The sequence below is a fragment of the Ambystoma mexicanum genome, chromosome 10, assembly GCF_040938575.1.
Source record: "Ambystoma mexicanum isolate Mex_15411 chromosome 10, UKY_AmexF1_1, whole genome shotgun sequence".
NCBI classification, from domain to species: domain Eukaryota; kingdom Metazoa; phylum Chordata; class Amphibia; order Caudata; family Ambystomatidae; genus Ambystoma; species Ambystoma mexicanum.
The window spans coordinates 864,729,821-864,745,852 of NC_090932.1; the positions used below are offsets into that span (position 1 = coordinate 864,729,821).

The window sequence follows — 16,032 nt, forward strand, 5'->3', positions numbered from 1 at the left end:
GCTTTTTGTATTGCTCACCAGTTCTGTATGTTAGGGCGTTTCTGGCCAACTTTTCAACTGCCTGCTCCTGTAGTTCTTCCTCCTCTTCTGAGCCAACCTTGTAGTTGACCGTGCTTCCTCCCATTCTTCCAGAGGTACCCATGCCTTCTTTGGCGTGGGCGTTTTTGTCCTTCTTGCATCCGGGCGTAATTCTCTGAACCTGTCCCACTGAAAGCGAGATAAGGCGTCAGCGACCACATTTGCTTCACCTGCGATATGTCTTGCCTTTAAGCTGACATTATTCATAAGACAACTCAGGGTTATAGCCCTCATTATTTCCAGCACCAGTGGGCATGAGGCGCTCCCGTTATTTATGACATGTACTACTGCCATGTTATCCGACCATACTTTTAATTCTTTGCAGCTCAGCTCCTTTTCCCATGCGCATAGCGCTACCCATATTGGGAATATTTCTAACAATGTAATGTTGCTAGTCCACGTTGCTTTTTGCCATGTTTCTGGCCATTCTTCCGCACACCATTCTGTACCTAGAATTGCGCCGAAGCCGAACCCCCCTGCTGCGTCTGTGAACAATACCCTTTCGTTTTCTTCGTTTATAGGTGTGCACCAGATTACTGTGCCATTGAAGGACTTTAAGAATTCCGCCCATACCTCCAAGTCCCTTTTTATTCCTTCCCCAATCCTTACCCTATGGTGTCCTTCTTTGGCCCCTCTTGTCCTCTGTTCTACCCTTCTTTGGAATATCTTACCTTGCGGTATGACCCTCCCTGCAAAGTTCAGTTTTCCTGCCAGCGATTGTAGCTCTTTTACGGTAGCCGTGTTCCTCCCTTTTAAGTCTTTGATTCTACCTAATAAGTCCGCTACCTTTTCTTCTGGGATCCTGCATTCCCCCATTCGTGAGTCTATTTCGATGCCTAGGAATTGTATTGTTTGTGTTGGGCCCATGGTTTTTTCTTCTGCTAGTGGGAAACCCCACTCTTTTGCCAGTGCTATGAATTTCTGCAGAGTATTTTGACATTGTTTAGAACCGTGTGGCCCCACAAATAAAAAGTCATCCAGGTAATGTACTACCTGCGCCCCCTCACATTCTTTCGTAAGTGCCCATTGCATAAATGAGCTTACTTTCTCGAAATATGCACATGAAATGGCGCAACCCATCGGGAGGCACCTGTCCACAAAGTATTTGCCTTCCCACTGCATGCATAGCCACCTCTGAGATTCTTCTCTCACTGGTAAGAGGCGGAAGGCCGACTTAATGTCTGCTTTTGCCATCCATGCTCCCTTTCCTGCTTCTCTGACTATGTGTACGGCTTCCATGAACTCTGTGTAACTGACTGACACTGCCTCCTTGTTGATGCCGTCGTTAACTGAGGCCCCTGTTGGGTAGGATAGGTGGTGAATCAGTCTAAATTCGCCTGCCTCCTTTTTTGGAACTAATCCTAGTGGTGAACATATGTACTCTTCGAATGGGGGGGAAGTGTAAGGGCCTCTGATCCTCCCTAGCTCGATCTCTTTGTTGATTTTCTTGGTTACCAAATCTTTGTTTGCTAGTGCTGATTTGAGATTTTTGGGCGTGTTCGTAGAACCGTGTCCGTCAAACGGGATCTTAAAACCATCCTGGAACCCTTGCCTGATTGTTTCTGCCATTTCTTGATCTGAAAACACCCGTAGCCATTTCTCCATTTTTTCTATCTTCACTGGGGTGACCCCTTTCTCGCCTACCCTTTTAGTTCCGCTTCTCTGATCCCCTGTACTTATTGTATGCTGTTCTCGTGCATTTAGTGGTAATATGCTCCCCCCACAGTTCTCGCATTTGTGATTGAATTTGCATTTCTTTCCCCAGCTGCATGGCACCCCTTTCTCGAAATTCCTTCATTGTCCCGGCTGTGCTCTTGGACCCCCATTATCTCCCTTGCCACCCCCTTGTGCTGTCGGTGGTATGTTGCTCTGCCAACTTCTCTGTGCCTCGTACTGCCTGTTCCGAAAATTCTGCTCGCTGGCCCTGTCGCGACTACCCTCAAACCTCCTGTTGTTGTATCTGTAATCGCTCCTATAATCATTGTACCCATACTGTCTTCTGTAATAGCTGCCTGCGTTTGACTGTTCCCTGCTGTCCCATTTCTCTTTTAATACGTTAAAGATGTACAGATTGTAATTCTCTTCATCCCACCCAATATCCGGGAAACAATCCATCTCTTTCCTAAACTCATGATCATACTCTTTCCATGCATCACCCCCAAATGCTTTGTAAACTTTCAGTACACTCTGCTGATAGGTGACTAATGATGGGCCGTCCTCAGGGAATTTTTGCAAAATGATGGACGACATTATCTGGAATGCTGCTGTCCAATTGTCAAAGTTCCTTACTACTGCTGATCTTTTCAATAAACCTTTTTCGTCCTCCTTTATGTCCTCTTTTGCTACATCATGGCCCCTTTTCTGTACGTCTAACAAGGTGAATATGTCTATCAACTCCTTTCTCCATATTTTTTCTTTAACTTTGTCACTAATATGCCAGGCTTGCGCTTTCAATGACCGCCCCTGTGCATCTTTGCCTATCGTGGGTCTCCCATACTTTGTCATATTTGTGGCTGGCTCAGCTACTGCAGGTGCTGCCGTTGCTGTAGGGTTTGGGGTTTGGGGTAACCCTGGTGTAGGGGTGTTATTCCCGCTGTCTGTTGGCCCCTGCCCCCCTGTCCCCATACCCCCGCCTGGCCTGCCTTCTGTATTTTTTCCCTTACCTATTACCCCTTTCTTTTTCACCCAGGCTCGCAGGTGGTCTCTCTCTTCATCCTCACTACTTTCCCATTCTGAACCTGTGTTATCTTGCTCTCTTTTCTTTCCTTGTTTGGCTCTGGGCGATATACCCTGAGCCCTTAAGCATTTCACATTTGCATTTAGTACTTTAATCATTTTGTTAATGTTGTTATTTAATTTTACGATACCTTTGTTTTTCCGCTTTTTCTTAGGCCTCTCTGGTTCTTGCGACTCTTCCGCCAAACCTCTTGCCCTCTTCTGCCCTTGGGGTACCGCGGCTTCCTCGTCGCTGTCCGTGGAATCCTCCAGCAGCAGGGGCGACATTGCCCTAGCCCTTTCTTCCTTTTGCATCACTTCCAGGACCCATTTGGCCCCATAGTCTTTTTCCGCTTTTTTGGCCCATGTGCTGAATTCCTGTGCTCTTCTTATTTTTTCTTCCATCATTCCCTTTATCTTGTAGCCTCTCCCTTAGTTGCTTGTTCCTCTTTATAGTTTTGCTGTTTGAACTGGCACGAGTAAACAAATTTTTTTTTTTTTTTATTTATTTTTTTTTTGCCCTCTCCGAGGCTCGAACTTGTCACCTTCAGTTTCTAACGCCTGCCGCGCTGCTTAGAGCGCCACAGGGCTCTGCTTCCGGTGTTACCCTCCTGTTCCGGCCGTTTGTTCCAGTTTAGCCGAGATTGGCAGTATGTACTGCCGCTTTAAAGATTGTACGGCGTGTTCCGTGTTCTTGGCCCCGCCCCCTAAGCTCTTCCGTGACCTCCGCGGGTAGAAGGCGCCTGCTCGAGCTCTCCGGCTCGGCGATGTGTTGCCTGGCTTCTCTCGCCTCTTCCGAACTGTTACGCCTCCAGTTCTCCCCTCCGCTGCCGCGGTCTTCTTCTTCCGGGTGTAGCCGGCGCCTGCTTGAGCTCTCCGGCCTCCCGACTGGTTCCACTGCCTGTTCTTCCTGCAGCGGTCTTGCACCCTCGGCTGGTTGCGGCTCCGGATTCGCAGCCACGAAGCCGTCGGATCCTCTTCTCGCCTTCCGGGGTCCCGCTCTTCGCTGCTGGATGTGCCGCCGAGCCGAGGTGGGTCTTCCTTCTTCCGCTCCTCCTCGTCCTTTGCTCTTCCCGACGCTTAAGCCCGCAGAGGCGAAAGTGACCGGGGAACCGAAGACACGGACTACGTCTAAGCCCGCAGAGGCAAAACGTATCCTTGTCACCCTTTTCCAGGCCCTGGGAGCTTACCCGAGTGAGGTGAGCTCCTAACCTGGTTGTGACTTGGCCCTGCTTTCTTGTGTAACTTATACCCCTTCTCCCTTTTGTTGTGCTGATTGGGGGCCGGCGCTCCTTCCTGTCCTCCCCCCGTTCCTTTCACACCTGGTCCTACTTGTTGTGCGTTTCCCTGGGAACGCCGGGGGTGGGGGCGCCGCTCTGGCTGCCCCTCCCTTTTGTTTTCCCGCCGGTTGTCCCCCCCACCCCGCGCCTAACTCCCCAGGCCCTCTATCGTGCTGCACTTCGTGCAGCACGAGGCCTGTGGCAAATGTACTGCAGCCACTCGCACGTGAGGAGCTTTAATCTCGGCTGAGGGTTATGCCACGGGCACCCTTGCGGGATGCGGGCTGAGCCACGTTGGCAAAAGGTAGCACAGTGCTGCCAATTCGGTTCTCCCAGCACCTGCTTGAGAGAAGGTGTGACTCCAGCCATGACAGAGGATGCAGACAGGATCACCACCTATGGGGCAGGCAGCTTTAAAGCAGCGTAGAAACAGGGCAGTACTCAGCATTAGTACCCGGCACGCGCTGTCCACGGGAAACAGTACACGTGGATTGGCTGTTTTCCGAGCCATACCACACGGTATTCCCGTGGACGTATGAGCGTCCCTCGCGTGCCGGGTACTCTGTGAATCTCACCTTCATGCGCCGCATTTTGCGAATCTTCTCTGCTCGCCTCTGCGCTCTCACTACGCTCCGAGGATCCAGCATTCTTTTCCTTCACTGCCCGCAACCCCAAAACAATGAAACGCGACGCATACAGCCCTCCATAGACTACGCATTTCAATCATGAGCACGCCCGAAATGAAGATGACATTCGCCTTGACAGGAAATCAATCTGTCGTGAAGTGGCTAAAGGAGGAGGACATGGTAAGTGAAGAAGGATGCAGACTTCGTTTTTTTTTACCTACTGCTCTTTAAAATGTGTTCTTTTCTAAATTCACTTTACATGAATATCCCTAAATAAAAACTCAGCACATAGACTCCATATCTTCTCTGTCTCTCCTTTTATTCTGCTTTCTGCTCCACATATATTAACTTATTTTAATTCCTTATAATACGGTAATCGATGTCAGGCAAATGGGATGAACCTTCGTTTTCAAATTTTAACATGGAGCAAAAGGAACAAAAATGGTGCCCTGCTGCTCCGAGTTAAGAAAGCCGTACCCGTGGTGTAGTCTTTTTAGATCCAGCGCGTACTGCAACAGAAACCTTTTCATGCAGCAAACTCTTGCTGCGTGAAAAGGTTTCGTGAACAATTATGTTTCGGGGCTGCAAACTAGGGAAAAGGACTTTCCCAAACCTGCAGCACCTGGAACGCTAATAGCAATAAGCGACTCGGCGGCGGGCCAATACCGTCCGCGGTAATGACTCCGGGGCCTCGTTAAGGTCTTCGCTACGCTTGGGCCTGTAACTAGGGGCCCCGGGGGCATTACCTCGGCCGGTATTGGCCCGCCGCCTCGTGGTTTATTGCCACAATATAACGCCGCTAGGCACAAGTTTACCAGACAGGAGAGTTTCCCAAAACTGTCCTGGTGGGCGAACGCGCCGACCTCTGGCTGGCAAACGGTGGGCGCCGCCCTCAGTAGGGGCACCCAACACAGGAGGAAAGGCGGCATGAACGAACGACTAGGAGTTGGCCCCTATCCACGGAAGGGGGCTGAAGCACCTCATGAGGGGGGCGACGGAAGGAGGGGGAGCAGGACCATGAGAGGTGCGGGCTATATAAGGCCTTTGACCAGGGCAGTTTCTAGTCCATTTGGTGCCCAGGGCGAAACCGTAGGAATGCACCCCCCCACCCCGTGCGCCACTCCCTCCGCACCCCGCACACCACTCCCACCACACCCCGCGCGCCACTACCACTGCGCGCCACTGCCAGCGCACCACGTGCGCCCCTCCCAAACTACATCATTAAGGAACTCCTACCCAAAGTCAATAAATCACTGCTAAACAAATGACACCAAGGTACCCCAGTCCATAACAAAGTGTGTTAGACTAACAATTGACCTCTGTCAATGTAGTGCTCCTTAGTTCAGTCGTTTTTAACATCGCAGAACTGCATGCTACTCGCACGCGTTTGCAGCTGCAAAATTGTGTGAACAATGCTGCAATTGCATGCTCCATTAATGAGGGCCATACACAGTTGGAGTATGCTGGCCTGATGTGTGGATGGGCCAGTGTTTTCTGTGCTGATATGTATGTACTACACTTAGACTACAAGTGTACATCCGGGCAGAATAAACATGCTTAATGATATGATAGTTTATTTATATAACGCCTATACACAATGTGTTTCAAAGCGCTTCAAGTACCACGCTGGTCTCCAGCGTGGTACTTGGAGGAAGAACCTGTCTTATGTTATTTCTGAGTGCGTGGAAATATGGATATCAAAAGTCTCAAAAGCCGAAACCGTTTATTTAGCCAACGCTGTTAGCATTGTGTTAGTCTAGGATACTGTACTCCAGAATGGATGATGTTAAAAATGTTGTGAATTCCGTGGAACCCAATAAATTACTTTATAAGGTAAGTCTTGTCAGTCCTTAAAACCGGTCGATGGTGTGATTACATATTTACACTGGGGATGTAACAATGTAAATGCTGCTTCTGTGAAAAAATAGCATGTATACCGTTTTTCCACTGCCCTTTGCATTTGAAAACCTTCATCTGGGCCACATGAGTGCACTGATATTGCTGAGGTACAGTAGGCAGACGGAGTACCCAGGATGTCGGCCATGGAGGCCCTCAGACATTTCCAGACACCCCTGCTCATGGCCTGGTATACTCTGCCCTGTGTGATTGAAGGGGGAATGGGGAGCGCAGGTGCACCACGGTAGAACAACAGTGGAAAGCCATCCTATGTGCTGTTAATGCATAATGCCAGATACGAGTGGCGGGGACGGGCGGAAGACTGATATTTATTTTAAGTGCGTTAAGCAACTTTTGAGCTGCGCAAATCATGACATGTTTCCTCAAGTTCAATTATTAAGAATTTGAGTGCATTTTTGCCGTTTTTCGAGGGAGAGGTTGCATCGTTAGAAGGCTACAAAGTAAGAATTTGGAGAGACTTTGGCAAAGAGGTGGCTGTCAAGTCTCTTTTTTCACTTGGTAAACACGTGGACTTATTTTTGTAACACACGTGGACTTATTTTGGTAACATATGCAATGTTTTCACCAAGCTTAATGGAGCTACATCGGCAGGGTTTACAGTGGCACGTAACAGCCACAACAAAAACAGAAGGGGCAAAATTGTCAGGAGTAAATAAAGCATGAAATACGTCCCAAAGAATGCCGAACGCTATGCACAGTAAAACTGTGCATATCGTTCGGCATTCTTTGGGAGTTGAAAGAAACTTCGGGCTGTACCGATCATGTTTCTGATGACGAGTCAGGGATTTTCTTGCTTGGCAGGGTCCGGGAAGCCAGGAACGCTGAACCCGAAAGCAGCCGTCTTTGTTCCACTGTGCGAGTCCTGCAGGATTCCAAAGGCGGATGGCCATCAGGAAAGGCGCCCTTTTGTGCCCCACCCCTAGTGGTGCGAATGTGATCATAGGGAGCCTCTGACTTCCGTAATGTCACGTAGTACCTGCGTACTAACGAAGGTTGAATTTGTTGCGGGCGGTGACTGGGAAAGAGTGGGGTGCTCAACAGAAGTGTCTACGAATGTTGTATAAGGGGTTAATTTTGAGTGTGATGGATTTCGGATGTCAAGTGTCAGTGGGTTTCACGGCAAGTCAGAAGTTGCGGTTGGACAGGGTTCAGGCAAGGGCATTGAGGGTGTGTTCGGGTGTGATGAGGTCCTCTCCAGCGAATGCGGTTCAGGTGCTTGTGGGGGAGATGCCGTTGGGGTTGAGGAGAGATGCGTTGAATATGAGATGGTGGGTGAAGTGCAGTGCGAAGAGTGTGGCTCATCCGGTGCGTGAATGTTTGAAGTATAATTGGAAGTGTGATTATTATAGAGACCGGTGGAGGAGGAAAGGAGGCACTTTTGGGTTTCACATGTGGGAAAAGGGAGTGCAGTGGGGTGTGGGCGATTTGATGACTGTAACAGATACGGATTTGGAGAGATGGCCAAGGTGGATGATGGGGTCTCCAAAGGTGTGTTTGGAGTTAGCGAATGTGGTGTCGAAGAAAAGAGGATTGCGGAGCGAGATTAAAGCTTTGAGCCAGGCGTATGTGGCAGGAAAGGAAGGATGCAAGGTGTTTACGGATGGTTCGAAGGATCCTGTGTCTGGGAGAGTGGGTATGGCGTATTATCTGGAAAGCACTGGGGAGTATAAAGTGGGACGATTGACGAATGATGTGTCAATTTGTACGGCTGAGTTGGTGGCGATTGCATTGGCGGTCGATAGGGTGTGCGAGTTGGGGTTAGATAAGGTGGTGATATTTTCAGATTCATTGAGTGGGTTGCAGGCGATTATGGTGGGGGATGGTGATAGGAAGGACGTGATTATGGACATCAGGAGGAAGATTGATCTGTGCGTACACGGGGGAATGGATTTGGAGTTGGCGTGGGTCCCCAGTCACAGTGGTATTTTGGGTAATGAGTTAGTGGATCTGGCGGCGGGTGAGGGTATGAGAAGGGGAGCGGTTGATGTGAGATTACCTTTGAGTGTGGATGAGGTGAAGGCGGTGGTGGTGAGACGGGTCATAGATGAGTGGCAGGAGAGGTGGGTGAGTGGGGTGAAGGGCAGGTGGATGTTTGGTGTTCGTGGGAAAGTGTCAGTGAAGGTGGATGCGGGGAGTCTGGAATGGAGGAGGGGGGAGGAGGTGATGCTGAATCGGTTGAGGATAGGACATGCGGGACTGAATGATTGTCTGTTTCAAGTGGGGAAACGTGAGTCGAGAGATTGTGCGGTGTGTGGTGTGCCTGAGACTGTGGGACATTTTCTGCTTAGGTGTGAGAGACATGTTGAGGAGAGAGAATTGATGAGGGTTTGATTGTCTGCGCTGGGTGTGGCTGAGCTGAGTGGGAAGACTTTGTGGGGAGGTGAAGGGGAGAGAGGCAGGAGGAGGAATAGTGTGATGTTGGATTTTGTGAGGCAAACGGGGCGCTGGGAGGAGTTGTGAGTTTATGTAAGCTAAGTATTGATTGGTGGGTCTGGTGCACATCATCCTTCAGGATGGGGAAGCGCCTGCATGGGTCCGCCCATGCATCCGATAATTAAGAAGAAGAAGACATTACAGTCAGAAGAGGCAGCGGCAGCACCTTGAAGTGGGAGAATGGAAGACCAGGCTCCCGTCCTTCACCTCTCGCGCTTGGCCTAAAGGGTCACGGCCCAGGCACCCGCCACGAGAAGAGTTTGCTCATCTACCAGACGACCAAATACCCTGGTACAGGAACATACGGATGTGTCCATCTGCCTGCCCAGCAGCCCGCCCTGGCCATGCCGACACCTGCGGCGCGGATCAACTAGACTAAAACCTACACGTCGTTAGAGATGCCATGACGACCTAGCCAACGGTCAGCACACCTGTACAAATATACACACTGGACACTCCCGCACCAATCTACACGAAGAATATACTCAGTGCTATGACGTAGGCGACAGACATACTCACTGACGTGCACCTTTATTATTTTCCACATAGGCTCTCAAAATGCAGAAACGCAAGACGCATCATGAACTCATCTAAAGAGCTTGCTTACGCTTCTCCTAACCCTAGGTGCCACAATGAGAAATATAATGAAGACACGATACTGGTCATAAGACAATATGGTACTGTAACCTAAAGCGCCTGTGCACCAAACGGTTCCACCTATACACCCGGCCTAAGTAGGCCGCAAGCAAGAGCTTCCATGGACGTTAAAAGAACAAGAGTCAGGTTGCTGATCCTGCAGAATGAGCCCGGCGAAAGTAAACAGCCAAGGTCGCAATGTTGCAAACCCACATTCCGAAAGCAGACCATCAAGGGCACGATGTTGCAACCTCGCACGCCGCACACCAACGTTAAAGCCACACCTGCAAATTAAACCAGGCACACAGTGGAAAAACAATATTAATTGTGCAGAATTATGCCTCAAACACGGTCCCACCTCACGTGACCAAGCCGAACCTGACAGGATGCCAAGCCCAGGAGAAAGAAGGCGTCTGGATCCCTCGTTACAAGACATAGGCAGATACAATTAAAAGGCTCAATGGACATCTGCGACAGTGGGAGTAGTCGGCCTTTCAGCTTATGAATAAGTCCTCACATTGTCTGCACGTACTCATAGTGAAACATTGTTGCAAATGACAGGTACACCGAGAGCTGGGAACAGCGATGGTCCCAGGCTGGGAAGCTCGCGGGCGCACCAATCAGAACATGGGGCTCCTATCACTGACGCCATTAACATTAACCAATCATCAGGGGTCTTCATGTAACAATTCTCATGTATCTAATTGTAGGGACAACCCAGATATATCACCTGACTAACCCTTGTCCACTAATATTGATCTCTATACGTATGCTATACTAACCCTACCACTCGAGCAACCAATTAAGAGTGGCGATAGGTTTTTTGCTAACTTTCCAAGGTGACGCAAGTAGCGCGTCATACTAAGGTAAAAAGGGCCTGCAAGCCCTACGATTGTGTGTGTGTCAGGACGGACGCGTACGCTCCTTGACCCATCCCTGCCGTTTTTTGTCTAATAAACAGCAGAGTCACCTTGCTTCTTGCGTGTGTCTCATACTCTATCTCTTTTGGGATATACGGGAGGAGTTGGGGCCTCCCTGCCCGGAGGTCTGCGGACGGCCGGGCCGACCCCGGCAGAATTTCCCCCCCGACAAGTTGGAGGCACTGCTGAGATCTGTTTAAGATCCACCTTTTTATTTTTACTTTTTCCAGGCACTCCCGTTGCGAGGAGGCCCGGCGGCGCGGCCCCCTCTGCTGTTGCCCCCTTCTGAGGACTACAGGACCATCGCGGAGCTGCGAGAAGACCTGACAGCGCAATCCGGATATTGGCCCTCGGGAGCCGGTTGAGAAGTATCCCGCCCGCGGTTGGCGAGTGTCCAGACGTGGTCCAGACGAGGGGAGGTGGCGAGCCGCTTGGAGGGGTGCACGCAGTCGAGCGGCCCCGCATCAAGAGAACTTGGTGAGCATGCCACGCACAACAAGCAATGTGAAATTGTGAGGGAGGGGGGAGGAATTAAATACGGGAGGTGGGAGGTGTTGCACAGGTGCACGGCGAAGGTTTGACAATTTAGTATTGGCAATGGAATGAATGGTAGTCAAACGTGTGCGAGAGCAGTCGGCTACGTCACGCGAGAGAGGGGGGCGGAGCACGAAAACATCACGTGCGGCCACTCGTAGAAACTGATTGGCCTAGGTAGCGACTACGTGTAAGGGTGGGTGTGTGTGGTTTCCTACGATTTGGCATTTATTGATCAATGAGTAGATGAGGATCCCTATTGTTCGAGCAAGAAACTCGATAGGTAGATGACGTTTCCCTGTAGGCGGTAGCTAGTTAGTTGCCCAATACGGAAGATAATTGGCTGGTTAAGCCCTCCTGTTGAGGGGCGTATCACACGCGAGGCGACGCAGTGTGGGCAGTCCGATTATATTATTGATTTGATTACCTTGTTCCAGGAGTGACAGGAAGACAGCTGTAGGGTTAACGGGGGTAGATTGCAAGTGTATTTTGAACTTAAAGAATATATGAAGAACTTACCAGTAGCTCGAAGAGATCGGTGACGTCACCAGTAGGGCTTTAATAGAATATCGCGAGCACAAGGCATCTTCGTTTTGAGAGTGGTGGGGAAGAGAACTGTGGTAAGGGAGTGGAAACGGAGATAAACGGTAAATGAGTTGATCGGGGAAAGGAGAAACGGGGGGCGTGGCTGCGCAGGAGAACGCCGGCCACGGCAAGTGTAGAAGGGGGCGGAGCACGTGAAAATAGGACGACTGTATAAGAGCGTCATAAGGGGTACGCAGCCGCAGGGGGCTATGTGCGCCTCGGCCGCAGGGGGCCGTAAGGGTGTTGTATAAAGAAAGAAAGACAGAAGAAAATATACAAATGTAAAGCACCATATTTTTTATAATTTTCCTTAGCGGATTATCGTAAGTCCCCAAATTTACGGGGCCAGGTAACAATATAAGGTTGTATATTGTAAACTGCTAGTGAGATAAACTGCTACCAGATAGGGGAAGGGTAACAAGTGGAGCGCTATTATGTCATACGGGACAGGATCGGGAGGGTGGGGGAACACCATCACTACCCCACTACAACACATATGCACAACACTGCCACCCCATAGGGAGAAACTGATTAAGTATAGCATAGAATGGACCAGGGGACGGATAACAAAATGCTAACACCGTGGCCGCCTAATGGTAGCTTCGATCCATATGCCCAACATTCACTGCTAAACCATCTGCACAATACATACAAGGGGAAGAAGTTGGCAAACCATGTGGAGGTGTTTAACTTATGGAGGATGTTCCAAGGGTCCCGACCAGGACCAAATGGAATGTTCACTATGGGGGAAATACCGGAAGAGAAAGAGATTAAGGAGGAAGGAGAGGATGGGAAAAAGGGGAGTGAAGACCCAAAGAACACGGGGAACGGACGAGAGGGAGGAGAAAAGAATAATACATCAGATGACATAAAAAAGGAACCGAGCAACGAGATACCCATAGCAAAGGGAGTGAAAACAGAGGGAGGGGGGTTGTACCCTTTAAGAGAATTAGGAGAAATAGAAAGAGGACAGTTAAGGGCGGCTGAGGGATACTCGAACCCGGCATACAGCCCTCCACCATATGTGGCTCATAGGAAGATGCCAGCAGGGGAGGGGAGGACTGGAGAAGACCAGACTGTGGAAATAGGAAATGATGAGTGGGTAGCTGCACAGATATTATTAAAATTACGAGGTTCATTAACAGGAGAAGAGAAGGAGGTAGTAAAGAAAACAGACGAGGATAATGCCAGGGAGAGTGAAATGAGGGGGGAAGAGCTATTACGACAAAAGGAAGAGATTTTGGAGAAACGACTAGCAAAGCTAAGGGATGAGCAGAATGAATTGATCAAACAGCTAGAGAGGGAGGAGAGAGAGAGAGCGAGGAAAAGGAAAGAAGGTAAGAACAAATTGGAAAAAATAAGGGAACGGAATGAGGAGCAAAGGAGAGAAGCTGAAAGGGTAAAAGCAGCAGCAGAAAGGGTATCAAGAGTAGTGCTGCGAGAGAAGAAAAGGGAAGAAGAAGAAAAGGGAAAAGAAATGGCAATGTGGAAGAGGAGATTACTATCAGAAACAACTAAGAAATATGAAGAAGGGAGGGTGATAGAGAGTATAGTAGAAAGAGAAAGGGTGAAATGGGAAAGGAAGAAAGAGGATGAAAGAATATTGGAACAGATGAGCAGTGAAGTGATGGAGGAATTAAAAAGGAAAAGGGAGGAAAATAGTAGGGAGATGGAGGAGAGAAATGAAGGAGAAAGAGAAGATAGGAGAAGGGAGAGTGGAGCATGGGGGGATGTATATAGAAACACAGAAGTAGCAACAACATCAGCACAAAGGGGAGCGGTTGATAAAGGAGAAAAAGGAGAACTGGACCTAATAGACTTACAAACAGTAACGGTCAAGGGGAAAAAGACAGAGTGGGGGGTGCCGTTTATGGCTGACTTTTGTAGTGAGAAAGAAGAAGGAGTGGAGAAGGAAGGAAGAAACAGTGAAAGGGAAAGCTTAGATAAACTATACATCACCCGGACCAACATAGACTCACCATGGATCAGTAGGAGAAAGGATAAGCTGGAGAGAAGTGAGGAGGGAGAGCAAGGAATAGCGGAAAGACAGACACATGAGGCCGCACCATCCCATCCCCATCACGCCCTCCCCCATCGCACCCTACATGCTCAACCACCTCACGCTCGTTACGCAAAATAAAACTCCCGCCCATCACAGACGAACTGACACCCTATGCATGTCGGCTTAGAGACCTCCCTAGTCGCAGGCAGGACAGACGAATACACATGCCCACATTAAATACAGGAAATGATGGAAGAAGGGGAAAAGATGGAGAAGAAAGAGTTACGAGCAGGGGTAATAAGGACGAAATTGAAGATGTAGAAGAAAGGAAAGAGGAGGAAGGGTGTGAGGACTCGATATTATGGAACACAAAGGGTGAAACGAGACATAACCTAATGCCACTTTTGGAGAGAGGAGGGGTTAGACCACAGTATGTCCCTTGGAAGCATACAGATAAAGAAAATATAAAATGCAGGCTCCCATCATTAAGTGGAGGTGCGGGTAAGTGGATATATGAAATGGAAAAACACACCGCAGGACAGAAACTGGCAGTAGGAGATGTAAAGGGCCTTTTAATATCAATATTAGGGGATAGAGCGGATGACATTTGGAAGAGAGCGGGATTCCATGGGGTAACAATAACAAACACATCGCATGATGGGGCACCATTCGCAAACTGCAGACATGCACTGTGGCAGGCCCTGAGGGTACAGTACCCAGACACATCAGACATAGGAGCAATTACCTCCCGCAAGATGCGTGAGAATGAAGATCCTGTTGATTATATCCAGGAGATCCAAGAGAAGTGGCGCATGGAAACTAGAGAGCAATGGGATAAAACACCAGCAATATTCTATCATATACTAGTACAAGGGCTCCCAGAAGGAGTTCAGAAACAACTAAAGAAAGTAGTGGGAATGGAAGCAAAACCATGGCCAGAAATCCAACTGACTATAGTGCATCATTGCAGGACATGGCAAGGAAAAATGAAACAAAAGGAAGAGGACAGGAAAACGGAAGAGGCTAAACTAGTACAGAAAAAACTTACTAAATACACAATGGAAGGGGCACTAATAACTACGCCTACAACAATGACCCAAAGCCCCACACAAGTAGTGGCTGCACAAGATTCCGCCCAAATACCACCTTCACAGACTGTAACACAACAGGCGCCGCCACTGCAACCATACACAACCAACATGGGAGGAGGACACCCAATGCAAGGAGCTGGGTATTATAATTATAACAGGGGGAGAGGAGGATTTATGAGAGGGAGAGGATACGGATATAACACCCAACAGCAGGTGGGAGGACTTAGAAATTCCTACCCCACAGGGCAACCAGTATACCAGGACAACACAGGGAGCTTCCCATGGCAGAGTAGGGAACCACCGGTGTGTTGGAGTTGTGGACTATTAGGGCACATGTCACGCACGTGTAGAGTTAGACCAGGGACACCATCATGGAGTGAACAGGGACAACCAAGGCCCTCACAGGAACAGCAGGGCCTGCAGCAACAGCAGACGTTGCAACAGGGAAATGAACAACAACAACAAATAACACAACAACAGCCACAGACATATTCACTGCCACAACAACAGGTAGCGATGACACAACAACCCCAAGCACAGCAAACACAACTGGGTAGGGTGACGGTCTTGGGACACAACCCTTACACAGGAAATGGCCAATCATTGTACCCTCAATAGGACAGCCCACAGACAGCCTTGGTGTGTCCCATCCTGTCAGTAACACCTAATAGTGCGGAGGAGCCACGCATAGAGGTAACGATAGGTGACAAAAAATTATCATTCCTTGTTGACACCGGGGCGACCCGGTCTTGCATAAGGGAAGGTAAATTTAAGATGTCAGGCGAAGCCATGAACACCCAAGGATTCTCTGGGGCTAGAGGGTTGGTTCCGTTTACTGATAACATTCCCTTATCTATTGGAGATTATGATCCGTCAGTTCCACTTCTATATTATAGTGCCTCATCAGTAAATATACTGGGGAGAGACATAATGAACAGGTTGAATATGACGATCTCCTTTACTGAGGACGGCATAATTTGCTCTACTCCAGGGATTAACATGCTCACAGCACGACAGATTATGCAAGCATACTGCGGACAGACTGCGATTAGGGTGGAGCCAGTAGATGGTGAACTATTCCAGTATGGGACAGATATGGAAATTGCATGGATGCCAGGGATAGAAGGGAAAATATGGAGGAGGCCAGCAGCCTATCTGTTCAGACCAGAAACACCTGTTAATGAACCAGAAGGAAAGGTGGTTCTAATGGACATT

General features: G+C 49.1%; 1 protein-coding gene across 1 annotated transcript in view; it reads right to left on the reverse strand.

Moving 5' to 3' along the window:
* LOC138492940 (uncharacterized) overlaps positions 1-16,032 on the reverse strand; it is a 334,933-nt gene that overhangs the window by 39,081 nt on the left and 279,820 nt on the right. The window contains exon 12 of the mRNA XM_069620230.1: positions 3,472-3,872. Within this exon, the coding sequence (XP_069476331.1) occupies positions 3,472-3,872 (401 nt within the window). The remainder of the gene's footprint in view (positions 1-3,471; positions 3,873-16,032) is intronic.